The 25,508-nt window shown below is 34.9% G+C and overlaps 4 protein-coding genes and 1 non-coding gene across 13 annotated transcripts; 1 reads left to right on the plus strand and 4 right to left on the minus strand.

The window, feature by feature from the left end:
• Positions 1–6,921: 6,921 nt before the first annotated feature.
• Positions 6,922–7,006, minus strand: TRNAY-GUA (transfer RNA tyrosine (anticodon GUA)). Its single transcript is given in 2 exon segments — positions 6,922–6,957; positions 6,970–7,006. It is a non-coding gene; the product is annotated as a tRNA-Tyr (tRNA).
• Positions 7,007–8,513: 1,507 nt separating this feature from the next.
• On the minus strand, positions 8,514–14,362 carry LOC137815298 (uncharacterized). 7 transcript variants are annotated; one of them, XR_011081725.1, is made up of 11 exons: positions 13,718–14,245; positions 13,552–13,650; positions 13,364–13,468; positions 13,129–13,281; positions 12,616–12,714; positions 12,400–12,528; positions 11,579–11,758; positions 10,959–11,075; positions 10,080–10,178; positions 9,737–9,786; positions 8,514–8,907 (listed from the first exon to the last, which is right to left on the minus strand). XR_011081725.1 is itself a non-coding variant. In XM_068618430.1 (11 exons), the coding sequence occupies exons 1-10, from the start codon at positions 13,976–13,978 to the stop codon at positions 9,774–9,776; spliced, it is 1,281 nt and encodes a 426-aa protein (XP_068474531.1). In that variant the 5' UTR covers positions 13,979–14,245; the 3' UTR covers positions 8,623–8,907; positions 9,737–9,773. The 7 variants fall into 7 exon arrangements, 3 of the variants coding, with proteins under 3 accessions (XP_068474530.1, XP_068474529.1, XP_068474531.1); XR_011081724.1 differs by having other exon boundaries at positions 9,737–9,950; positions 10,080–10,204; XM_068618430.1 differs by having other exon boundaries at positions 8,623–8,907; positions 10,080–10,204.
• A 1,058-nt stretch (positions 14,363–15,420) lies between these two features.
• LOC137816128 (protein transport protein SEC23 G) lies at positions 15,421–17,459 on the minus strand. Its single transcript, XM_068619218.1, has 3 exons — positions 17,376–17,459; positions 15,643–17,271; positions 15,421–15,492 (listed from the first exon to the last, which is right to left on the minus strand). Exons 1-3 carry the CDS (start codon positions 17,457–17,459, stop codon positions 15,421–15,423), a joined length of 1,785 nt encoding a protein of 594 aa, XP_068475319.1.
• A 219-nt stretch (positions 17,460–17,678) lies between these two features.
• On the plus strand, positions 17,679–21,343 carry LOC137815297 (purple acid phosphatase 15-like). Of its 2 annotated transcripts, none has more exons than XM_068618425.1 (7): positions 17,679–17,939; positions 18,930–19,364; positions 19,474–19,807; positions 19,902–20,119; positions 20,273–20,463; positions 20,692–20,976; positions 21,149–21,343. In XM_068618425.1, the coding sequence occupies exons 1-7, from the start codon at positions 17,699–17,701 to the stop codon at positions 21,266–21,268; spliced, it is 1,824 nt and encodes a 607-aa protein (XP_068474526.1). In that variant the 5' UTR covers positions 17,679–17,698; the 3' UTR covers positions 21,269–21,343. The 2 variants fall into 2 exon arrangements, with proteins under 2 accessions (XP_068474526.1, XP_068474527.1); XM_068618426.1 differs by having other exon boundaries at positions 18,954–19,364.
• Positions 20,239–23,535, minus strand: LOC137815299 (PLASMODESMATA CALLOSE-BINDING PROTEIN 2-like). 2 transcript variants are annotated; one of them, XM_068618432.1, is made up of 3 exons: positions 23,130–23,535; positions 22,996–23,050; positions 20,239–20,369 (listed from the first exon to the last, which is right to left on the minus strand). In XM_068618432.1, the coding sequence occupies exons 1-3, from the start codon at positions 23,449–23,451 to the stop codon at positions 20,342–20,344; spliced, it is 405 nt and encodes a 134-aa protein (XP_068474533.1). In that variant the 5' UTR covers positions 23,452–23,535; the 3' UTR covers positions 20,239–20,341. The 2 variants fall into 2 exon arrangements, with proteins under 2 accessions (XP_068474533.1, XP_068474532.1); XM_068618431.1 differs by lacking the exon at positions 20,239–20,369 and adding an exon at positions 21,389–21,769 and having other exon boundaries at positions 23,130–23,534.
• Positions 23,536–25,508: the final 1,973 nt, after the last annotated feature.

The raw sequence follows: 25,508 nt of genomic DNA on the forward strand, positions 1-25,508 counted from the left end.
AGACATTCGTCATTGTGTGTATTGAGTTTTGGCTGAGATTTGAGCGTGGGATTCGTCCCACAAGATTTTCAATAATTTTTTTTATCATCACTGCCAGGGTTGAAAGGAAGGTTCGTTTGTGTGTGAAACTGTTTGATTTTTTTCCTAGTTGAATACTCATCCGTTTGACGTAAAATTTGTCACCTTTTGTCCCGAATTAAGTCACGATTATTACGTGAAATTTCAGGAAAAAATTATTTCGGGGCCATTTTTGTTAAATTTTGTGAAAAACTAAGGCTATCATCATCTAGCAAAATTTTTTAAATTTCGCCATACTCTCTGCAATTTTATTCGGGGTCCATATTGCGTTGAAAAATTGCAAAAATAATCACACAAGTACATTCATGTCTTGTTTTCACCCTCCTAAGGAGGCACGTCTATAAAAAATTCACAAAAAGAAGATACAGGGAAGATAAGCCAGGACATATTTTTTTCGGAAAACCGATTTTGTTCACTCCCGGTCTGGGTCTTACTACGCTCTATTCCTTGGGTCTTTTGGTCTGAAAACTTTACCAGACATTCGTCATTGTGTGTGTTCAGTTTTAGCTGAGATTTGAGTCCCAGATTCGTCCCACAAGATTTTCAATAATTTTTTTTTATCATCACTGCCAGGGTTGAAAGGAAGGTTCGTTTGTGTCTGAAACAGTTTGATTTTTTTCCTATGTGAATACTCATCCGTTTGACGTGAATTTTGTCGCGTTTTGTCCCGAATTCAGTCACGATTCTTACGTGGAATTTCAGGAAAGAATTATTTCGGGACCATTTTTCTTAAAATTTGTGAAAAATCAAGACTATTGATAGTTGTCGTTTTGCTGTCAAATTAATATGATTCTAGCGTAGACTTGTGTAACACTAGAGAGATGATAGTATAATTGTGGACAAATGTCCCCAAGTCGTCTCCCAACGAATCCAATAGTAAAATCAGTTGATCAGGGTTTAAAATCTATCTGCAAGCAATAAAAGTTAGCAATAACAATAAAGATAAAAAAAAGGGGGGGTTTGAGATAGTTGTGCATAAAATATAAAAGAGATTAAAATAGCAAATAAAAAGCGGTTGATCCCAAGTTCTTCCACCATTGAATTCTTCACAGGTTCTCTAAAGAATAATCTTTTCTCAATCCTCCGACAGAGCTAAACCAGATTGAACATGCGCCGATCTGATTCAACTGGAACTCACTAGTAAAACATGCGTCTACTAGTTTAATCAATACCCACTTTGTTCCATGCGTATACTCCATGGGAATGCTTACCTCCTCTCCCTTATAAGAATATTAATTAAAACAATGGATTTATTTATTATTATAGTCCAATAATCTATGAATAAGGCTAATGAGTGTGAATAAATATATGCTTATCAACTATCCTCTAGCAAAATTTGTGAAATTTTGCCATACTCTCTGCAATTTTATTCGGGATCCATATTGCGTTGAAAAATTGCAAAAAAAATCACACAAGTACATTCATGTGTTGTTTGCACCCCTCTTAAGCAGGCACGTCCATAAAAAATTCACAAAAACAAGATACAGGGAAGAAAAGCCATGACATTTTATTTTCGGAAAACCAATTTTTTTCAGTCTCGGTCTGAGTCTTACTACGCCCTATTCCTTGAGTCTCTTGGTCTGGAAATTTTACCAGACATTTGTCATTTTGTGTATTGAGTTTTGGCTAAGATTTGAGCCCCAGATTCGTCCCACAAGATTTTCAATAAATTTTTTTATCATCACTACCAGGGTTGAAAGGATGGTTCGTTTGTGTGTGAAACAGTTTGATTTTTTTCCTAGGTGAATACTCATCCGTTTGACGTGAAATTTGTCGCGTTTTGTTCCGAATTCAGTCACGATTCTTACGTGTAATTTTAGAAAAGAATTATTTCGAGGCCATTTTTCTTAAATTTAGTGAAAAACCAAGGCTATCCTCTAGCAAAAATTTTGCTATTTTGCCATACTCTCTGCAATTTTATTCGGGCTCCATATTGCGTTGAAAAATTGCAAAAAAAATCACACGAGTACTTTCATGTGTTGTTTGCGCCCTCCTAAGGAGACACATCGATAAAAAATTCAAAAAAAGAAGATACAAGGAAGAAAAGCTAGGACATTTGTTTTCGAAAAACCGATTTTGTTTATTCTCGGTCTGGGTCTTACTACGCCCTATTCCTTAGGTCTTTCGGTCTGAAATTTTTACCAGACATTCGTTATTGTGTGTATTGAGTTTTGGCTGAGATTGGAGCCTCGGATTCAGATTCGTCCCACAAGAATTTCAATAAAAAAATTTATCATCACTGCCAGGGTTGAAAGGAATGTCCGTTTGTGTGTGAAACAGTTTGATTTATTTCCTAGGTGAATACTCATCCGTTTGACGTTAAATTTGTCGCGTTTAGTCCCCAAATCAGTCACGATTCTTACGTGGAATTTCAGGAAAAAATTATTTCGGGGCCATTTTTGTTAAATTTTGTGAAAAACCAAGGCTATCCTCTAGTAAAGTTTGTGAAATTTCGCCATACTCTCTGCAATTTTATTCGGGATCTATATTGCGTTGAAAAATTGCAAAAGAAATCACACAAGTACTTCCATGTGTTGTTTGCACCGTCCTAAGGAGGCACGTCCATAAAAAATTCACAAAAAGAAGATACAGGGAAGAAAAGACAGGACATTTTGTTTTCGAAAAACCGGTTTTGTTCACTCTCGGTGTGGGTCTTGCTACGCCCTATACCTTGGGTCTTTTGGTCTGAAATTTTTACCAGACATTCGTAATTGTGTGTATTAAGCTTTGGCTGAGATTTAAGCCTCATATTCGTCCCACAATATTTTCAATAAATTTTTTTATCATCACTATCAGGGTTGAAAGGAAGGTTCGTTACTGTGTGAAACTGTTTGATTTTTTTCCTAGGTGAATACTCATCCGTTTGACGTGAAATTCGTCGCTTTTTGTCCCGAATTCAGTCACGATTCTTACGTGGAATTTCAGGAAAGAATTATTTCGGGGCCATTTTTCTTAAATTTTTTAAAAAACCAAGGCTATCCTCTAGCAAAATTTGTGAAATTTCGCCATACTCTCTGCAATTTTATTCGGGATCTATATTGCGTTGAAAAATTGCAAAAAAAATCACACAAGTACTTCCATGTGTTGTTTGCACCCTCTTAAGGAGGCACGTCCATAAAAATGTTACAAAAAGAAGATACAGGGAAGAAAAGCCAGGACATTTTGTTTTCGGAAAACCGATTTTGTTCACTCTTGGTCTGGGTCTTACTACGCCTTATTCCTTGGGTCTTTTGGTCTGAAAATTTTACCAAACATTCTTCATTTTGTGTATTGAGTTTTGGCTGAGATTTGAGACTCAGATTCGTCCTACAAGATTTTTAATAAATTTTTTATCATCACTGCCAGGGTTGAAAGGATGGTTCGTTTGTGTGTGAAACAGTTTGATTTTTTTACTAGGTGAGTACTCATCCGTGTAACGTGAAATTTGTCGCGTTTTCTCCCGAATTCAATCACGATTCTTAAGAGGAGTTTCAGGAAATAATTATTTCGGGACCATTTTTGTTAAATTTTGTAAAAAACCAATGCTATCCTCTAGCAAAATTTGTGAAATTTCGTCACACTCTCTGCAACTTTATTCGGGGTTCATATTGCATTGAAAAATTGCAAAAATAATCACACAAGTACTTTCATGTCTTGTTTGAACCCCCCTAAGGAGGCACGTCCATAAAAAATTCACAAAAAGAATATACAGGGAAGAAAAGCCAGGACATTTTGTTTTCGGAAAATCGATTTTGTTCACTCTCGATCTGGGTCTTACTACGCCCTATTCCTTGGGTCTTTTGGTCTGAAAATTTTACCAGACATTCTTCATTGTGTTTATTGAGTTTTGGCTAAGATTTGAGCCCCAGATTCGTCCCACAAGATTTTCAATATTTTTTTTTATCATCACTGCCAGGGTTGAAAGGAAGGTTCGTTTGTGTGTGAAACTGTTTGATTTTTTTCTTAGGTGAATACTCATCCGTTTGACGTGAAATTTGTCGCGTTTTGTCCCGAATTCAGTCACGATTCTTACTTGGAATTTCAGGAAAGAATTATTTCGGGACCATTTTTCCTAAATTTTGTGAAAAGCCAAGGCTATCCTCTAGCAAAATTTGTGAAATTTCGCCACACTCTCTGCAATTTTATTCAGGGTTCATATTGCGTTGAAAAATTGCAAAAATAATCACACAAGTACTTCCATGTCTTGTTTGAACCCTCCTAAGGAGGCACGTCCATAAAAAATTCACAAAAAGAAGATACAGGGAAGAAAAGCCAGGACATTCTCTTTTCGGAAAATCGATTTTGTTCACTCTCGGTCTGGGTCTTACTACGCCCTATTCCTTGATTCTTTTGGTCTGAAAATTATACGAAACATTCGTCATTGTGTGTATTGAATTTTTGCTGAGTTTTGAGCCCCAGATTCGTCCCACAAGATTCTCAATAATTTTTTTTATCATCACTGCCAGGGTTGAGATGAAGATTAGTTTGTGTGTGAAACTGTTTGTTTTTCTTCCTAGGTGAATACTCTTCTGTTTGACGTGATATTTGTCGCGTTTTGTCCAGAATTCAGTCACGATTCTTACGTGAAATTTCAGGAAAGAATTATTTCGGGACCATTTTACTTAAATTTTGTGAAAAACCAAGGCTATCCCTCTAGCAAAATTTGTGAAATTTCGCCATACTCTCTACAATTTTATTCGGTGTCCATATTGCGTTGAAAAATTGCAAAAGAAAATCACACAAGTACTTTCATGTATTGTTTGAACCCTCTTAAGGAGGCACGTCCATAAAAAATTCACAAAAAGAAGATACAGGGAAGAAAAGTCAGGACATTTTGTTTTCGAAAAATCGATTTTGTTCACTCTCGGTCTGGGTCTTACTACGCCCTATTCCTTGGGTCTTTTGGTCTGAAAATTTTACCAGACAATCGTCATTGTGTGTATGGAGTTTTGGCTAAGATTTGAGCCCCAGATTCGTCCCACAAGGTTTTTGAATAAATTTTTTTATCATCACTGCCAGGGTTGAAAGGAAGGTTCGTTTGTGTGTGAAACAGTTTGATTTTTTTCCTAGGTGAATACTCATCCGTTTGACGTGAAATTTGTCGCGTTTTGTCCCGAATTCAGTCACGATTCTTACGTGTAATTTTAGGAAATAATTATTTCGGGGCCATTTTTCTTAAATTTTTTGAAAAATCAAGGCTATCCTCTAGCAAAATTTGAGAAATTTCGCCATACTCTCTGCAATTTTATTCGGGATCTATATTTGCCTTGAAAAATTACAAAGAAAATCACACAAGTACTTTCATGTGTTGTTTGCACCCTCCTAAGGAGGCACGTCCATAAAAAATTCACAAAACGAAGATACAGGGAAGAAAAGCCAGGACATTTTGTTTTCGAAAAACTGATTTTGTTCACTCTCGGTCTGGGTCTTACTACGCCCTATTCTTTTGGTCTTTTGGTCTGAAATTTTTACCAGACATTCGTTATTGTGTGTATTGAGTTTTGGCTGAGATTTGAGCCTCAGATTCGTTCCACAAGAATTTCAATAAATTTTTTTATCATCACTGCCAGAGTTGAAAGGAACATTCGTTTGTGTGTGAAACTGTTTGATTTTTTTCCTAACTGAATACTCATCCGTTGGACGTGAAATTTGTCGCGTTTTGTCCCGAATTCAGTCACGATTCTTACGTGGAATTTCAGGAAAGAATTATTTCGGGACCATTTTTCTTAAATTTTGTGAAAAACCAAGCCTATCTTTTAGCAAAATTTGTGAAATTTCGCCATACTCTCTGCAATTTTATTCGGGATCTATATTGTGTTGAAAAATTGCAAAAAAAATCACACAAGTACTTTCATGTGTTGTTTGCACTCTTCTAAGGAGGCACTTCCATAAACAAATCACAAAAAGAAGATATAGGAAAAAAAGCCAGGACATTTGGTTTTCGGAAAATCGGTTTTTTTTATTCTCGGTTTGTGTCTTACTACGTCCTATTCCTTGGGTCTTTTGGTCTGAAAATTTTACCAGACATTTGTCATTGTGTGAATTGAGTTTTGGCTAAGATTTAAGCCTCATATTCGTGCCACAAGATTTTAAACAATTTTTTTATTCATCACTATTAATTAGTACTAATTGTGTTTGATTTTTTATAATTATGTCGTGTATTTTTTACTTGAAATTGACATGATTACTTGATCATATAAATGTAAATACTAATTTATGTTTGTAGATTCAACTTTTATGTTGTTGTAAGGTTTAATTTTTTATTTTCTTCATTCTTAAAAAAATAATTTTAAACTAAAAATTTAAATTTATTACTTTTTAATTTTTATTTTGTAAAAACTCATTTCTTTATTCATTAATTATATTTCTAACTATTTTAAACATTAAAAATATTTATTTTTTAATGCAATCAATATTAAAATTATTAAAAAATTATTATTATTATTATTATTATTTTAAATGACTCTAGATAGGGAAATAAAAATAAAAAATAAAAGGGTACTACATAGGAAAATAAAAAATAAAATGGTGCTAGATTGAAAAATAAAAACAAAACGGTATTAGATAGGAAAATAAAAATAAAAGGGTGATAGATAGAGAAATAAAAATAAAAGGATCTTAGATAGAGAAATAAAAGTGTAAATGGTGTTAAATAGGAAATTTACCCAATTTCAGAACTCGATATATATTTTTTAAATATTTAATCCCTCTAGTTTATTTATTGTTAAAACTAGTCAAGTACATCCATTATTTTTATTTATATAAAATCCTCAGGTCTTGTTTCTGCGGTTTTGTAATAATTAGAGAATTTAATTTAAATGGATTTGAGAAAAAGATAGAAATCTCAAAAATTATAAAACAAAATCCGACCTGCCGGATTCGAACCAGCGACCTAAGGATTGTCTGCACCAACTACAGTCCTCCGCTCTACCAACTGAGCTAAGGTCGGAATATGAATTATAATTTCAACTTTAAGTAATCCTAATGTATGAAATTTATTTCAACATTATTATCTACTTATTCAGATTATTTTTAATGCAAATATTTGTTTATGAAAATTTTTAATGTCAATATAATTTATATAAATTATAGTATACTCATCTTTGATGGATTAATATTATGTATTAAATTTTATAACCACCTTTAAAAAATAATTATAATTAATCTTACGTAATATAGAAATATTATTTAAGACATTATGTTATAAGTATTAAGATTCATATAGAAATATCTGTTAAGATTTTTTTCGAGAAACTTATATCAACAAAGTCTTAGAAAGATTTAACATAAAAGTTGTTCAAGAGAGTGTAATTGCTTTTATATAGGGTGATAAACTGAAATGAAATGAGTTCCTAAAATACAATCTTAAACATAAACACATGAAAAACATTTCATATATATTCAAGATATGGCATTTGTAGTTAAAGTTTTGATAATATATTAACGTAATTTAGGTGTTGACCACTAAAAAGCTAAAATGAAAAAACGAGAAATCTTCTATGATAGTGGTTTCTTACTCATAACTTTAAAAAATAATCAACTTTTAGCCTCTGTCTGTTTCCCCTTATTCACTATACACGAAGAAAGAAAAAAAGACATGAATTATTTTCGTTTGTTTCTATTAATTAGCGAGCATTTATGAGCAAAGAAAGGCACGAAAATAACTTTTTCTATCTTCACTTGTGTCCGAAGATATACGAAGAAAGTCACATAGATAGTGTTAATTACCCATATTATCCTTAATGTTATAAATTTATTTAATAATATTAATAATAATTATTATTTCTAATAATAATAATAAATATAATTATTTATAATAAAAGATAATTTATATAATAATAGTATTATGAAAATATTTATATATATATATTTATAAAATTTTAATTAACTAAAATTTATATAAAAAAATCTCATATTTTATTATTTAAATATTTTTTTAAAAAAATAAATTTGTAAACTTCTATTTTACACATTTAAAAAAAATTAAAATCTCCTTACAACTATCATATCACTCACAAACTTCAATAAACTTTCTTCACAAATCCACTATAATATACCCTAATCCAAACAACCTTATTTTTTTTACACTTTCCTCTCAAATCACTCCAAATCCACTCTCTCAAATCATCTCCTCAATCCAAACACACCCTTAAAAAGTAAATACGTACTCTTGGCAAAGCTCAAGTATTGTTTTCGAAATGGCACATTGCGGGAGGAAGTTATCCCATGTATCTTAAATAAAACGACATCATAAATTATTTTCCTTTCCTTTTAAAAACGTATTACAAGACAATATATAGAACTTCCATATTTCTGTTAGACCATGAAAACTAAACGTTTTCTCTATTTCCCACATTCCTTATTTCATTCCATTGACTCTGTAAACAAACGAGTGATTGGTACATTACCACAAACATTAAAAACCAAGCAGAATATCAACAGTCAACAAGGGCAAATGACCCGTTTTAAAGCTTCGACAATTTATTATTCTTTGGAGGGTGAATAACTGCACCAAGATCATAGTAATATGGACTTACCACTAAAAATAAAATAACAAAACCAGAGTCCGCAAAAATACCCGTTGTTGCTCTGAACCAACATTTATAATTACAGAGTAATTTACAATTATAAAATCGAAAACTATGTTAGAGACAAAAACACAATGCAAAATAATGAAGGTGAATTCCCTTAGCCTGACTGTACACGTAACTTGTTTGCCACATGGAGCAAATGACTAATGTTTGTAGAGGGATAACTTTGAAGCAACTTGAGGTTAGAAGTGAAATCACCCGCTAGGAGGCGCCTACGGACGAAAATTAGCATTGCGCAGCATATTCTGAGAAGTGTTTCCTACACAGTATCGCAAGAGTTAATATTCCTCCTTATTCTATTTTCACCGAGTGAAAAAATCATTACTAGTTCTATGCAATAATATGATGAACAAAAGGAATTTATTGTTCCAATATTACAATCAAGGAAATCACATGACTTGTAAGCTGTAACATTTCCTAGTTCTCTCAAACGCAACACAAAAGGAAGTAACTTCGAGTTTGTTCTAATCATCTTTCCTTACAAAAAGATCCTATAAATTGCAGGTTACACTGCAGGTTGGGGTAAATAGAGAAAGCGTTATAAAGTATAGCACACAAGAAACCTGTTTTTAACGATGCTTAATAGGTTTTTAATTACGACATCTTCAGGATAGTTGCAGGTTTTCTAATATAAATTGAAAAACATATCAGTGAAACTATTCACTTAGTCCGTATTAGTTCCTATACAAAAATATAGTAAGTTTTAGTTACTATACAGTTTTTGTTTGGCCTTCAGAAAGTTTCCATGAATACAAGCCAAAATGCTTTCTATGGAGTCCTCAACAGGGACCACAACTTAACTTGTACAGGTTCTACGTAGTTAAAAGGTTTTATGCAGAGTTCTCAACAAGGACCACCACTTAAAGCGTACACATGTGAAAGGGGACTAAAACTTCTAGTTTTCTCATTTAGGGACTAAAATTTGAAAGAAATTATAAGGACCAAATGAATAGTTTAACCAAACATATTCAAATAAAATAAAAGGCTAGTTTAATTTTTAACTTAATTTTGAAACACTTCAAACTTCTTTAAAACAAAAAAAGAGTTTTGTTTTTCAATTGTTAATTATAAGAACAAATCATTCAAACCTTCCAACACCATATCTGGGGGGCAGCAGCAAGTATCTCAGGTGCTTCCACTGGACAATAGATGGCAAAAGCCAATCAAAGCCATTTAACAAACACAACCGAAATGCCTCCTTAATGAGAGGGTACATGTTATAATGCTGGCAATCACATGGCTAGACGCAGGGTCCAGTGTATAAAATGGATGATGCACAATGGGTTTCAAAACACACTGTTGCTGTCATGAACACACAGGTCATACAGAATAAAAAAGAACTCAGCTGAATTTGAGACATGAAGATATGCATTGTTTGGCAAAAAGACAGCCAACATGCAGAAGCACTTGAAGGCTTGCTGTGGACCTTACCATCCAAAACTGTAATTGCATGCAATACCCATTGGTGGCGTGAGGAATGAGAGTTTATCAGTGGCAGATGGCAGAAGGCAGTGGCCAACCCCAAACATGCTATAGCCAAATGGCAGAAAGGATGACTGTTATTTAATAATTTTACATCATTACTTATATAAATATAATGCTAAAAAAACTCAAATTTCATGAAATATTCATAATAATCAATAAAGAGACGCAAGTCTTACTGTGTTAAACAAAACATAAGAGGAGTAGTTGAGAAGTGTCGCAACTCATGTGGATTCAGTCTAAAAATTGAAAACTGAAAACTACAATAAATTGAGAACTAATTTATAAAACTGAAAACTAGTTTTAGGTTTTAAAAATTCTTAAACTTAGAACTGACAAGCAAAACAAACCAACACTAAAAACTGACAAGCAAAACAAACCAAAACTAAAAACTGACAAGACAAACAAACCAAAACCAAAAACTAGTTCCCCCGCTTGTTGCCAGTCTTTGGTGGATGGAATTTCCTAGGAGGGTTTTGGAGCAGTTGCGGTGTTTCCTTTTACTGTTTTCTCTGTCAAATGTATTCCTGCGGCTTCTTATGGGGGCTTTCTTTTATTTTCCTTCAGCTATGTGACTTTGTTTGGAGGATAACTTAAAACTAACTCCTAGTGAAGAAGTACAACATCATATTTCAATAGGTCAATGCCTTTCCTTTTTATTAGCTACCTTAAAGTAACTCTGAAACTTAAAATCCAATGTCATCCCTTACCATTGACACAGCTAAGTGTGGCGGACCATGAGGATAAATGTCAATCCATTAATTTTATTTTGAGGGAAAAGTTTAGGCAGTCCAATATAGTAGAAGGAAAATAGGAGCAAAACTGTACCTGTGGACCCTCTGGATCACTTAAAATGATGTCCCAAATATGGAGGATGTCAGAAAAATTAAATTCCTGAGTCAAGAGGAGAGTAATCCACCTAAATGCATAGAACTGGGGATTGACCTGACATTTAGGATTAGAAATAGAAACAGAAATGTGAGATTTGTCATTTTTCTAATCAACTGCACAATCAAACACGTACTTAAATCATCTGACAAAATTGACACTCACAATAGAACACTGACTAATTAAAGACTAAAAATGACACTTAAAGTAGTAGATGAACATAAAACAGTCAAACAGAAAAAAAAATGTCCAAAAATAACAGGTGCAACATAGAACGCATCACTGAATCAATGAAGCAGCTAGCAACACACTTTCTAGATCATTTATTAATTAGTTTTACTAATAAAATATTGGATGAAAATCTTTTTAAAACAAATTTAATAAAACAGAGAGAGGTCAGAGAACAATGTCTTCATTCCCGCCCTTGTATCATTTGCCAAACAAAATGAGTTAACCACCATTGTTCTAAGGAAAACTTCTTCTCCATAACCCTCCTGTTCTCAAATTGTTAAAAAGATTTTTTACTTTTAGACAGAGAACGTACTTAAATTGCCTCTTACCTGGGTAGTGACCTCAAGATGACGCCACAGTTCTTCATCGTGTTCTTTTAAAAGCTGGGATAATCTTGTAATAGTGGAACGGATTCCAACAATACTATTATCAAGTTGTTGACAAAAATTATCTTGGAACCCACTCAATAGCTCAACAAAACAAAAGAATGTGTCTGCTTCAGCAAAGGCCTGCATTTAGTTATTGGAAACAGCTGGAAAAATTAAAATTTATGAGTAAAATAAAACTACATTAATCAGTCACTGCTATCTGAAAAACTTTTAGGAAACAAAAACCTCTTATCAACATTCCCATGGCCATATTTTTTTTTATAAAAGGAATTCACTCCAGAAAACATCATTATGAGACTTTGAAATCTCAACTAGATTAGCACCCCCCAAAGCATCAACAATCATGTGCTTCTAGAGGAATATGCATTAAAAAGAAAAGAAAAAGATACAAAATACTACAATCAACCATGGGGACAACACCAAACCCATGTAGCAATCACGAAAACCCTATGGTCTACCGGTTCTAAAAAAGTCCCGAGTATAAGTGGGCAACCTACTATACCAAGCGAACTCTACACTAGAATCCAAACCCAAATTAGCAAGCCTATCATTGCATTTAGTTCCTCCTCTACATAAGAGAAACACGAAAATTAAAAGCCCTACACATAAATCCCCATGGCCATATTATATTAATTATTTCACCTTTTTTCATTGTGTTTTTAAGTACATGGAAACATTGTATATCACAGATGGCAATATTTCTTGACCCAATTCCATAAGTAAGCATTTCTACATTTCTAAGTTTGCAAGGATGTACTTACAGCATTTTCCTCATCAGGGTCATTTTTGAATACATAGAAGAGAGGAGCCAATACTTCATTCATCCCTTGAACATATCTTATACCTGGATTCAACTTTGCAAAAATAAGTAATATGTTCTTCAAAGCATCCTGAAAATTCCCCAAAAGTTGAAAGTCAAGAAAAAGGATTGCTACTGAATGTGTCCATATGGATTTCAAAATAAATAGAGGAACAACCTGATTAGATTTTGCCAATTGAGAATCACCAGAGAAGAAGTGTATATCTGGATGAGTCCGTTTTACATCACGATCAATCTGCTCTATGAGATCTGTGTCCTGAAAAAATGAAAAACAAGAAGAGTACAGGAGATTAGATTAAGTTTCGGTAATAGTAGTCATCATATTCAAGACACAGGAAGTAGCATGGAAGTTAATAAAAGATTAAATTATTGATAACAGAAAGATAATCAGCAGTATGTGGTAAAGGATGCGCTGTGCTAAACTAATTCCCCCCATAGACACAGTGGTAATGGTTGCACAAATAAGGCATGACTCGGGAAGTCAGTTGCATATATAGAAGCAAATCAGAAACTTAGCATGCAATCGAGAATACTGTAACTGTAAGTGTAGGAAGTAACGTGCAGAATTGCAGTTTGTAATTTCTTAACCGTAAAGTAGGTGATAGTTATGTGTAAATAAGATATATATTAGATTTAGAGAGAAAAGATTGCATAGACATTAGATTAGTACCTGGAAGAACTGATTCCATACGCTGGTCTTGCCAAGACTCAAAGGGTGATCTTCATGAGTGATTTGTGATCTAGAAAGCAAGATACGAGTCTCAGATTTTGCATCATCGATGTCATGAGCAGCGGAGTTGTAGATCCTCCTCGTGATTTCTGACTGACTAGGCACAGAAACATTCAGAAGTGTGTGGTTGGGACTCTATAAGAAACGGAGTAATTGATGTAAGTGACGAACTTACAGGATTCATGAGGAGGTCGTCTTTGAAATGTTTGTACTGGGACCTCTTATTGGCTAATTCAGAGGACCAAAGGGCACGATCGGACGGAAGATATCCAAGCAAAAGCTGCGAAGGTTAAAAAGCAACATAAATTGTGTTTGTGTCTATGTGTGAGAGATGGTATTGAATGGTAAAGAGAGGGTAGGTACCTTCCAGAGCGTAGGGCGTAAAGCAGGGGCGGCAGCATGAGGAATACCTTGAGAAGCGACTCTCCTCAACTCGCGCATGTCTACAACCTTCCTAGATAACTAATCACAAACTAACTTAGCAACCAAACAAACCTAAATCCATGGATTAATGATTGGGAAAGCTAACCTCGGTCAACAACTGAGCTTGAGAGGAGATGTCATCGGCGGCGGAGGATGCAGAAGGAGAAGAGACGACGGACGAAGAAGAAGGAGAGGCATTGTGATTAGTTGGGGGATCTTCTCTGACAGAGACGGGGGGAGGCGGAGGCGGAGGAGGAGGAGGCGGAGAAGGAGGTGGAGAGGGCGGGCCAAAGCGGTGGTGGTCGGAGGGGGAGGACCACAGAGAACTATTCATCCACTCCGGTACCTGTTTCTTCTTCTTCATCATTTGCTTTGTTTTACTTTCTATCTAGGGTTTCTTCGCTCAGGAACAGGACTATAATAGATTAGATTTGGTTATACTTCATAAGAAGAAATTGAAATTGAGATTGGAAATGGAATTGGAATAGGAATTGGAATTGGAGGAGAAAATATTCAACCAACAATTGAGATTGCATTTGCATTTTTTCATTCTCTTCCTCTACTCTTGTCTGCTCAATTGGAATTGTATTGTATTGTCTTTGTATTGTATCGATACACATGGCTCCGCTACACTATGCCACCACAACGCAGTTCACCACATAATCACGAAAATAACACCAAATATTTCCTGCTATACATTTTAATAAAAAAAACCCTTGTAATTATCATAAATTCTTTACTTTATTTCAGTAAACTCATTGTATAATTCGCTACAAGTTATATTGCCAAAATTTTACTATAAATACTCATCTGGTGAGTTTGTTTTAAACAAAAAGCATCTAAGTTATTTACTTCCTTCATATTTAATAGGAGACAACAAGATCATTTAACTCAAAACACCCCTAAAACCAGTTCTAACAACACAAACTAAAGTAATTCAAGATTTTGTTTGAAAACAATGTCTTGTCCGTTAACAGAATTAGGTTTTGCTGTGAAATTTCTGGGTCCACAATTTCAGTAAAGCTACGATCTGGAGAATGTTTTGAACAACTTGATGTCGATACAAGTATGAATCAGGAGGCATCCAGCTCGGACCTTTGTTTGCAGGGTACCTTTTAAAATAGTATCTGCTCTCCAATTTTTCAATGGTGAGTGCAAAAGGAGTTTTCTTCTACTTAAAAATGTCTTCGTAAATTCTCATTTTTTTTTTCTTTCATCTTCTACTTAAGAAAGCGTCAAATTTTATTTATCAACAGAGTACTGTATTCTTTTTTCTAAAACAAACTGTTCCACTGCTTTTCAGATCCTACAAACAATTCCATTTTGATGTGCCAATCTGGATATACTCTCAGATACAGTATTGTGAAATTGATTAACAAGTGTAAAAATCAATTTCAGTCCAGAGTTTGTCACTGTAGCTTTCTAAATAAAATTTGTATGTGCCAAGGGTATATATACAGTTAAGGATTTGTTACCCAGTGATTGGTGTAGGTTCATAGTTTTGCAATTCTAAGATGTCTGTCAACTATAACATGAGTCTGGGGTGCATAATTTGTTTTTGTAAGCCTCAGCAACCAGTTTACCAAAACCATATCAAGATCTATATGTTTGAACAATGAACAATGGCAAACATATTGTTCCTTCCAACCAAGAGAAAACAAGTCTTGCTCGCACCATAAAGAAGAAACACAAAGTAAAAGCAAATGAAACCGAGCGTCACTTTAATCTGTCGTAGTGTTATTTACAGTCCAGGAAAGAAATTGGGGAATAATACAGTTTCTAGTCAGAGTAAGAGTAACCGTATGCTACCTAAATCTTCAGAACTAGTCTAATAGACAAAACCATTCTAATCACAGTAAAGGTATCAGATAATTTACAAGTCTGTAAGTAAACATCGAAAAACAAACTTCCGAAAACAAGAAACCTCTTCTTTCAAAACTACTTACAAATTTTAAATACCCTTTCACATGGACATAATAAAGAGAACAATCCAAATGAGTGTTCTTCTTACTAGCTTTGGACTGCCAGTACCTGCAACTGATCTAGAAAAACTTCCAAGCTCATGTCATCAGTAAATATAATATCCGATCCATCTGTGTAGGTTGAATTTTGAGTAACGGATGGATTCAACTTGGCGAGAAGAAATCTAGCCTGGCTACTATGCTGGTCACATCTTATAATCCTTGGCACTGGAACCCTGTCCGCTACCAATTGCTCTGCATCCAGTTCTGGGGCTTCCAACAGCTTCCTGAAGTTCTCATGATTGGGGTCCTTATCATAACCCAGCTTCCTCCACTGAGCAATCTTGGACCCGTGATGAATCACCACATAGAAGAAAGAATCAAAGAGCAAGATAAAATCCGGAGAAACAGAACGAATATCCAGCAGTACTGGAACAGGTGGACCATCAAATGAATATTGGAAAAGCGTAGGTTGAATCATTATAAGCGATCCTACTACTCCCTCGCGGTTCAGCATAAGCCGGAAAAATGCAGTTTCATCAGGAGTAGTGTTACAGACATCAATGAATTGAGATCGCCTCAAGTGAAACATAAATTGGGGATAGAGGGAAAAGTTGGAGGATAGGCGGAAGGAAGATGGATCTTCTGCCACATAGTCCCCAAACTTGGAAGTAAAACGTATGAGCGTGTCATCCAGCCATCTAATGACATCACGGGGATGGCATGCCAGTGCACGGAGAATGGCAAGTCTTGCCATAACTGCAGCGGCGGCTTCTTGATCAAACCCAGCAGCTATATCAGCAGAATGGTTTTCAACCCATCGTCTTGCAGCAGTGGTCACTCTTTTCCGGCATCCCATGTTCCCCTGCCTGTACCGCGTGATAAACTGAATCAAAAATGCGGAGCCGGGTTGAATTATCTGCTGTTGATTTACTTGGAAGAAAAAAGCAATGCAAGTTTTGTGGGAGAGTGTGTTTAACTTCCACAAAGAGGTGCCACCTTGTCCAACCTCAGTCTCACTCACCAAACTGTTCTTTCTGTGCATAGACACGCAAGGGCCAAGTGCTCCACAGATTTTGACATCTTTGGTGGTAACTATCTCAATAGTGGCATCAAAGTTCATCTTCAAATGGCCCTGGTCGTCAGGCTTGAACATATGCCTGAGACATTTCTTAAACTGATCGGATTCGAAAGATTCGGAGAGAATCATGAATCCACCAGATTGCTCAACAGGTTGTCGAAGCTCGGCGGCCCCAACTTGATCCAGCGAACAGGCAAAGAGATCAAGAACAACAGACGCATCAGAGAGCCTCTTGGAGAGTTGGTCATAGAAAGAGCAAGAGTTGGCGTGGTGTCTGGCTTGGGAATTGAAGATGTGATGGTGGGTTCTGATGGGTTGGCGGAGATCAGAATCAACAACGATTCCGGGTCCGATAGTGGCAGGTCCGGAGGTGAAGAGCATGATCCTGGCGCCCGTGGTGACAAGGCAAGACTCTAGAAGTCCGAGGGCGACGGAAATGGCAACGCCGGTGCACCTTGGAGGGCGAGTGGCGGAGGTGAAGTCGAATGTGGAATGAATGTCTTCAATTGCAGAAGTGATGGAGAATTCACATTCGGAAAATGGCAACAGAAAATCCTGTTTGGGGGTGTGTCCGTGATGCAGCGGGTGGGGGCGGCCAATGTTGAGGAACTGGCGAATCTGAGGGAGAGATTAAGGAAGATTGAATAACGTAGTTGATAATTGAACGAAGAAAGGGAGAACTGAAATGGAAGAATAAGAATAATAATAGTGGAGTGAAATACCTGATTGGAGGAGAGATGGCGGTTGCCGTGAAAGAGGTGGAGGGAGGAACAGGGGGAAGAGGCGAGATGGTGGAGATAGACCATGGAGTCGAAGGTGAGGAGAGCGACGAGGGCTTGGTCGGGGAAGTGGTGGTGGAGGAGGAGGAGGAGGTCCTTTTTGAGGGAGAGGAGCTGGTCGTGGGGGGAGGAGAGATCGAGGAGGAAGACGAAGGCGGGGGGAGGGGGAGGGGGAGAGGAGGAGGGGAGAGAAGGAGAGTATTCGACGGTGCTGTAGGTGGGGAATAGCTCGGCGGGGAGGTTGGTGTCGGCGATGGGGCGGGGAAATGGGTTGCGGAGGGAGCAGAAGGGGCAGTGCCAGATGCGGGACTGGTAGTCGAGGCGTGCGTAGGGGTTCAAAACGGCTGCGCAGCGGGAGCAGAGGAGAGGGTGGTATGGGAGAAGAGGGACCTCACTCACCATCAATGGACTGCACATTATGCTCAGAGGGATCACCAGATTCGTCCCCTCCGCCGGCCACGAATTCCACGTCCACCGGAGCCCTTCCACCGCCTCCAATTCCACCAGGTCCATTTCTCTCTCTCTCTCTCTCTACTTCCCTTGCCCTTTCCACCCACCAATTTCCATTCCACCCTTCTTTTACCCTAACACACCACCCTTCTACACCAAAATCCTCTTCTCCACCTTTTCAAAATTCATTAAATTATGTTTTATTAATAACAAAATTAATCATCAAATCATTTATACATATATAGTTATAAAATTTATTAAGAAATTAATCTTCCAGAAATACTATAACATAACTAGGAGATATGTATCACATGTTATATCTTTTATTATTCATACACTCATGCTACTTACTTTGATTGCTATTCCCACTACGTGCTGAGGAAAAGTTTGTGATCGATTAGCCACAATATGCATTCTATAAAAAAATGTTTTCTTTTTAAATCAGAGCATGTTTTCTGTATAAAAAAAATTTGTTTTTCCATTAAATTCACGTTATTGTTGCAAATAGCTTTTTTTATATATAAAATTCTGGTTTTTTTTTTAAATAGTGTACTTAAATATATATTTTTTCATTTCCTCCTAATCCAAAGAAAGCATTTCCAAACTGAAGTTAACGCTCTTATCTAATTTCTATTTCAAAATATATTCTAAGCGCTTACCAGTAAATGCACAAATTATCTAAATAACTAGTTAAATAAATTGTGTTATACTATATAAAAAAACGAATTAAATAAATATTACGTTAATATTTTTGTAAAATGAAATAAAAGTGTATATTTAATACACCGAAGCGGTCTATGCATGAAAGGTGTGAGAGGTTTTTTTTTTCATAAGGAACATAGATTCAAACTTTAGAAGCTTTAGAAGCAAAACAAGGGAATTAAATTAATTAAATAAAAAAAGTAGTGTATTTGGTGCATTAAAAAGGTTCCCCTTTTTTGTGATTGCAATGTATAAAAGTGTTCCTACAGAAGGAATAAGGAATGAAGGTAGATTGCACTTACTTGAGTACTGAAATGGGTTGTTGGGTTATATTGTGTTTATCAGTGTTGTACTTCTCATTAAGTTCAGATGCTGACTATGGTGACTATCAAGTTCCCATCCCAACCACTCTGGATGGACCCTTCAAGCCTGTCACCGTTCCTCTTGACCAAACCTTCCGAGGAAACGCCGTGGACTTGCCACACACGGATCCGCTGCTTCAAACCACCGCTCAAGGCTTCCAACCACAACAAATCTCTCTCTCCCTCTCCGCTTCTCATCACTCTGTTTCCATTTCTTGGATTACAGGGGAATTCCAAATTGGGGACAACATAGAACCCTTGGATCCTAACAGTGTTGCGAGTGTAGTTCGATATGGAAGGTTCCGAAGGTCCATGAGTCACCGAGCTACGGGTTATTCCCTCGTTTACAGTCAACTTTATCCTTTTGAAGGCCTTCAGAACTACACCTCTGGAATTATACATCACGTTCGTCTCACAGGCATAACACTTTCTGCAAGCTTCCCTTCTAAATTCTAACTAACCCACATGCATTTATGGCTTCAATGAGTGAAATTAAGTCAAGTTTGTGTTTGCAATATTTTCTGCAGGATTGAGACCCAACACACTCTATCAATATGAATGCGGAGATCCTTCTTTATCAGCAATGAGTGATGTTCATTACTTCAGGACTATGCCAGTTTCTGGCCCCAAGAGCTACCCTAACAGAATAGCAGTGGTTGGAGACTTGGGTCTTTCATACAATACCACATCCACTGTAGACCACATCACCAGTAACCATCCCGATCTTATTCTGTTGGTTGGAGATGTTAGTTATGCCAATCTTTATCTTACTAATGGTACTGGGGCAGACTGCTATTCTTGTGCATTTCCTAACACTCCCATCCATGAAACGTATCAACCTCGTTGGGATTTCTGGGGAAGGTAACATTCACTTTCTTCTTTACCATTCTTCCTGTCTTCCACTTGGACTACCCTATCTTCATTTTGGTTACAACTCAACTTCTTGTTCTTTCAGGTACATGCAGCCTCTGATTTCTAGTGTCCCGATAATGATAATAGAAGGGAATCATGATATAGAACCACAAGCTGAAAACCAGACATTTGTTGCTTATAGTTCTCGATTTGCTTTCCCATCAGAAGAGAGTGGATCATCATCCACTTTATACTATTCTTTCAATGCTGGAGGGATACATTTTATGATGCTCGGGTCCAGCACATCGTATGACAAATCAGGTTAACTCTTGCTTCTTCGTCCTTTTTCTTTACTGTCTTCTATACGACCCATATTCTTCGTGTTACTAGCATGGTTTTGACTTAACAAAGCATTGCTGTTTATTTTTACATTTGTGTTACTCAATACTAGTGTCATCCGCTCTGTTATTGCAGGGGACCAGTACAAGTGGTTGGAGAGAGACTTGGCTTCTGTTGACAGGGAAGTAACTCCGTGGTTGGTAGCTACATGGCATGCACCTTGGTACAGCACCTACAAGGCACATTATAGAGAAGCAGAGTGTATGAGAGTAGAGATGGAAGACTTGCTATATAAATATGGCGTTGACATTGTCTTCAATGGACATGTAAGTGTATTTTTGTATTCCATGTGAATATGATCCATAATATTAATTCGTGATCCCTATCGATGAAATAAACATTGCTGAGTTAAGAATTTTATGTGAAAGGATAGTTGCTCCTTTCTCTATCATTGTTCATAATCCCATAAATAAATTAAGAGGTGAAGTTTAATAATTGGATACACAATTGCATTTTTGGTAAGTCATGGCTTGTACTTGCAAAATTTATGACAGGTTCATGCGTATGAGAGATCAAACCGGGTATACAACTACACATTGGATCCTTGTGGTCCTGTTTATATCACGGTTGGTGATGGTGGTAACAGGGAAAAGACGGCAATCACACATGCTGATGAACCTGGACAGTGTCCAGAACCATCAACTACACCAGATGACTTTATGGGTGGCTTCTGCGCCTTTAATTTCACATCCGGCCCTGCAGCGGGTAACTTCTGTTGGGATCGACAGCCTGATTATAGTGCTTTAAGAGAAAGTAGCTTTGGTCATGGCATTCTGGAGGTATACCTCATCTTTCTTTCACTACTCTTCATACCTTTTTTAAGGATGGAAATTGCTAAAACAATGTTGATATATTCATGCTATAAGTTCAATAGTTATTGCATTCATATTAGAACAGAAAATATGAATTGAGTACGACTTCAAAATAACTTGTAACGTCTTATATATGAAGGTGAAAAATGAAACCCATGCACTGTGGATTTGGCATCGCAATCAAGACTTTTATGGTAGTGCTGGAGATGAGATTTACATTGTTAGGCAGCCTCAAAACTGCCCACCGTCAGCTACATGACTTAATGTATTGATGTACATTGTTCAATCCTTCTTAAAGACAAATAATCCTTGAAATGCTTGAGTTTTTATCCAACATGTGTACTAACTAACACAATTGTAAGAAATTCATTGTAAGAAAGCACTTTAAAACGGTAATGATATTACTAATTATTGCGGTGTCTGAGAAACACAGTATGCCACGGCAGCGACCAAAATGAGCGATTGACTTAAATTAAAGCTCTAGAAAGATACAAAACAGGGTCTTCTAACTTCCCACATGAGAATAAAAACAATGGATAGGACTAACACAATATTTATGTAGTTTCATTACAATGCTACAAAAAAAGTGTCTCCTAGGAAGAGAATGAGAAGAAAGAGTAAAAAAGAGGTCATTGTGTTTGAAGTAGGGGTAGAATTTTGGGGGATTTGAGGGTCCATTCCTGCACCATCCCGGCCATGGATTGGAGTAGTCGTTGTCGAGGAAGGTGTTGGCGCTGTTGTATTTGTAACTTCAGCAGTACTAGACATTATTAATTATAAGATATGAAATCGAGTGAGTAAGCAAACATGAACCAGTTTACATAAAATAATAAATAATCACACCTCTTTTCAATTTCATCACCTAGTTTTTTTTTCACTAAAATAGTACAATTTGACAATTCATTACGAGGATGGCAAAATATTTTTTATTTACGAGATTGGATACACGAATTTGCTTGAAAGAAGTCATTCCAGAGCAACACGATATGGACTCACAAAAATCGTGTCATCACAAAAATCGTGTCATGGTTGGAAAACTTTAGTCGAAACTTTCACGATTTAAATCATACATGGTTAGTAAAACTTTTAAAAAAAGCTCATGATTAATTGAAGTCACTTCAATTGTTTTATTAAATTGACGTTGTACGTAACTTTAACGACTTTAATTATTTTATTTTATATGACACAACTAGCTTTCTATTAATTTGGTAGTTGGTAGTAAATTTAAAATATTTTTTTTAATTATATTATTATTTGTATTGTTTTACTTGCGAAAAAAAGTATTATTATGCAGAGTAAAATAAGAAGAATATTATTAGGAAAAATAAATTAGATTTAAAGAAATAATAAGATTATTTTTAGTACATAAATGTAAAGAAATTATCTGAGACTGTAGCTCGTGTTCGGTTGGTGGAGGTTGTGGTAATGGATTATCGTCATTGTAAAATATTTTTTCATTTATTTAAATGGAATAGAAATGAAAATACAATATAAAAATAGTTTTTGAGCAATAAAAAGTAATTTGTATGTACTTTTTTTCTTTAGCATCAAATTATTTTGTATTCATTAGAATTTAAATGATAAAAAAATAACAAAAAGATATCTCTCTCCCACTTATTTTGAAGAAAAAAAAAACATGATAGTACTATGGAGATTCAATTAATGGAGGATTTGCAGAGAAGGCGTGGAGGTGGGCAACGCCCTGATCCGTGTATTTGCGGAAGAAGGTGAAAATGAATGGATGAGACAAAATAGTTGAGAAGCACGAGAGAAAAGAACGTACAGTTACAGAGATATCTGACCTCAACTCACTCACGCATGCGTCTCGGTTCTCACAATGCACGTGAACTCAGACCATTCCCACTTCTTTCCCACCATTTTTTCAATCTTATCCATGTTTCAATTTTCAATCTCTATCACTAATTTACCTACTTCCTTCATTGCTGCCAATAATTACTTAATTAAGGATTAATTAAGGTGGCATACCTGGCGGTTGGAGTTGCCACTGCGGAGGAGGACGGGTACACGCAAGATCCATAGCCTGTATAAACATAAACAGTGAGGGAGAAATTGGAAAATGTCCTTGTAAATGGCATCGTATAGTTCAGAAGAGCACTCACTGGGATCTGTTTGGGCGACGGTTGAAGCGCCATTGAAGAGGCAGGCGTTAGAAGCTCTAGCGTTTCGCTGGTAAAAGCTGTTGAAGGCGTAGGAAGCGTGAGCTTGAAGGGTGTTGGGAGTGAAGCAGAGGCCGTTGGGCTGAATGGGAGCGCAATCGGCACCGCCGTCTCCTCCTCCACATGCAGAGTCCAATGCTCTCTGCAATGCTTCCTCGCTCACCCCAATCTTCGCCACGCACCAACTCCCTCCTCCCACCATCTCCATCACCATTGCCGTAACTGTAACTGTAACTGTAACCGTCACTGCCACCACCATTCCCATTCCGGTTGCGTTACTACCTAGTCAGTGAAGGATGGCCACACTCACAAACTGCACTTCAGGCACAGAAAGAGGGAAATAAATAAATAACCATGGAGGGACGGATATATATTAACATTTTCTTCACAAAAATATGCCTTTTTAATTTCATATTAACATTTTTTTAATTATTTTTTTTTTAGTAAATCTCCTAATTACTTGTTCACTGTCACTGTTGAACGATGGGTGGTGATATGTAAATAAAAAAGCATTCACAATCACAAACAAACAAACTAATAAAATAATATTTTAATTATATTTAATTTATTTTTTTAATTTTAAATATTATTATATTATTATAATGTATTATTAAGTATATTTTTTTACTGAGTGTGGGTCAAATATATATTTTCCAAAAAAAATCTATTCTTGACAAAAGTAATTTTTATTGGGTTAATTATAAATTTGATTTTTATATTTTGCAAATAAAAAATCTATCATTTTGGTGCTTGTAATTTTTTCCTTACTATTCATTCCTTTAAATTTTAACTATTGCCATTTTTTTCTTGAATATTTTTAAATTAAATGTAATTTATTATTTTTCAACTTTAAAAACATGTTGAATTATGATCAAATTACATTTGGCATGAAGTTCAATCATGTAATATAGTGTTTAAAAACCACGAGAGAAGAAAAAAATTAAGATAGATGAATAATGAATATTTTATTACTTTAAATTATATATATAAATATATACATATATATATATAATGAAAATCTTTTATTTTGTATTGATGTAAAGAAAATCTTTATTTGATGTAAGTTTAATTTTAATTTGGATAATCAATTGTTTGATCTTATTTGATAGTTATTAGTATTAAGCTTGAAAACTGTTTTCTTATTTCATAAGTTTCTTATTTAAAAACAATTCAGCGTTGGAAAGTTAAATTGGACTAAATTAGCAACTATAAATGTAAGTATTAACAATAAAAGTGTTTTGAATTTTGAAATGATAAGTTGTGACTCAAATTGAGAGAAAACATTATTCGTTTGTATTTAAATAATATTCAAAATATGTGTTAGTCACACGATGGTGATTACTTTTGTGTATCTGTATGAAAAATAAATAAATTGTTTAGTTAAATTTTGACTATCTCATAAATTTAAATATTTTAAAATGATCTTTATTAACATTTTTTTCTATTAAGTATCAAGTATCTTTATATTTTTTTAAGTACTTATTATTAAGTGACGTGATATGACAGTTTGATATTTCACTTTCAAGCATAACACCATGAACTTAGATAATCAAAAATTGAAGTTTTAGAAGTTTTATTATCTTTATAAAAAGCAACTTCATTTCATTTTATAAATTAAATACTAAAACAAAAATAATCAATTACCAGACACAAAATAATAATGTTGAATAATTTATATCAATTTATATTTTTATATTTTAATTTAATATAAATTTTTATTATGTTAATTTATTCTTCTTCTTTTTTTTATATGTAAATATAATTGTAGTGAAATTCTTGTAATTTAATTTAGCATACTTATCATGATATATTTTATTTAGGTTTTATATTTATTTTAAATGTTAAAAATCGAATACATTGATATTTTAATTTTAAATTTAAATATTAGTATTATAAAACCATGATATCAGATTTGTTTAATAATATTATAGTGTATATTATTTATCAAAATCAATTCTATCGAAGGTTCAACTAGAGTTTAATGAATAATTAGAGTTTAACGAATAATATGGTTTTTAAAAACATTCATTTCAACAATATCTATTGTACTCAAGATTATGTATATTAGAGTTAACAAAATACAAATTTAGAGAGAAGAGAAAAAACTATGAAAAAACCAAAAAAATAATAATAAAATATTCATTAATATCCAATTACGCTTAAATTTTATTTTATTTTAAATGAAAATAGAATGAATAAACAAAATTTTAAAAAATAGCAGTAAATAAAAATATTAATTATATATATATATAGAAATTTCATTACAATTATTTGCTTAAAAGTTGTTTTTTTCCTTTTTTATCATATCTAAATTCCATAATA

Source organism: Phaseolus vulgaris, chromosome 1 (assembly GCF_000499845.2).
Source record: "Phaseolus vulgaris cultivar G19833 chromosome 1, P. vulgaris v2.0, whole genome shotgun sequence".
NCBI lineage: Eukaryota > Viridiplantae > Streptophyta > Magnoliopsida > Fabales > Fabaceae > Phaseolus > Phaseolus vulgaris.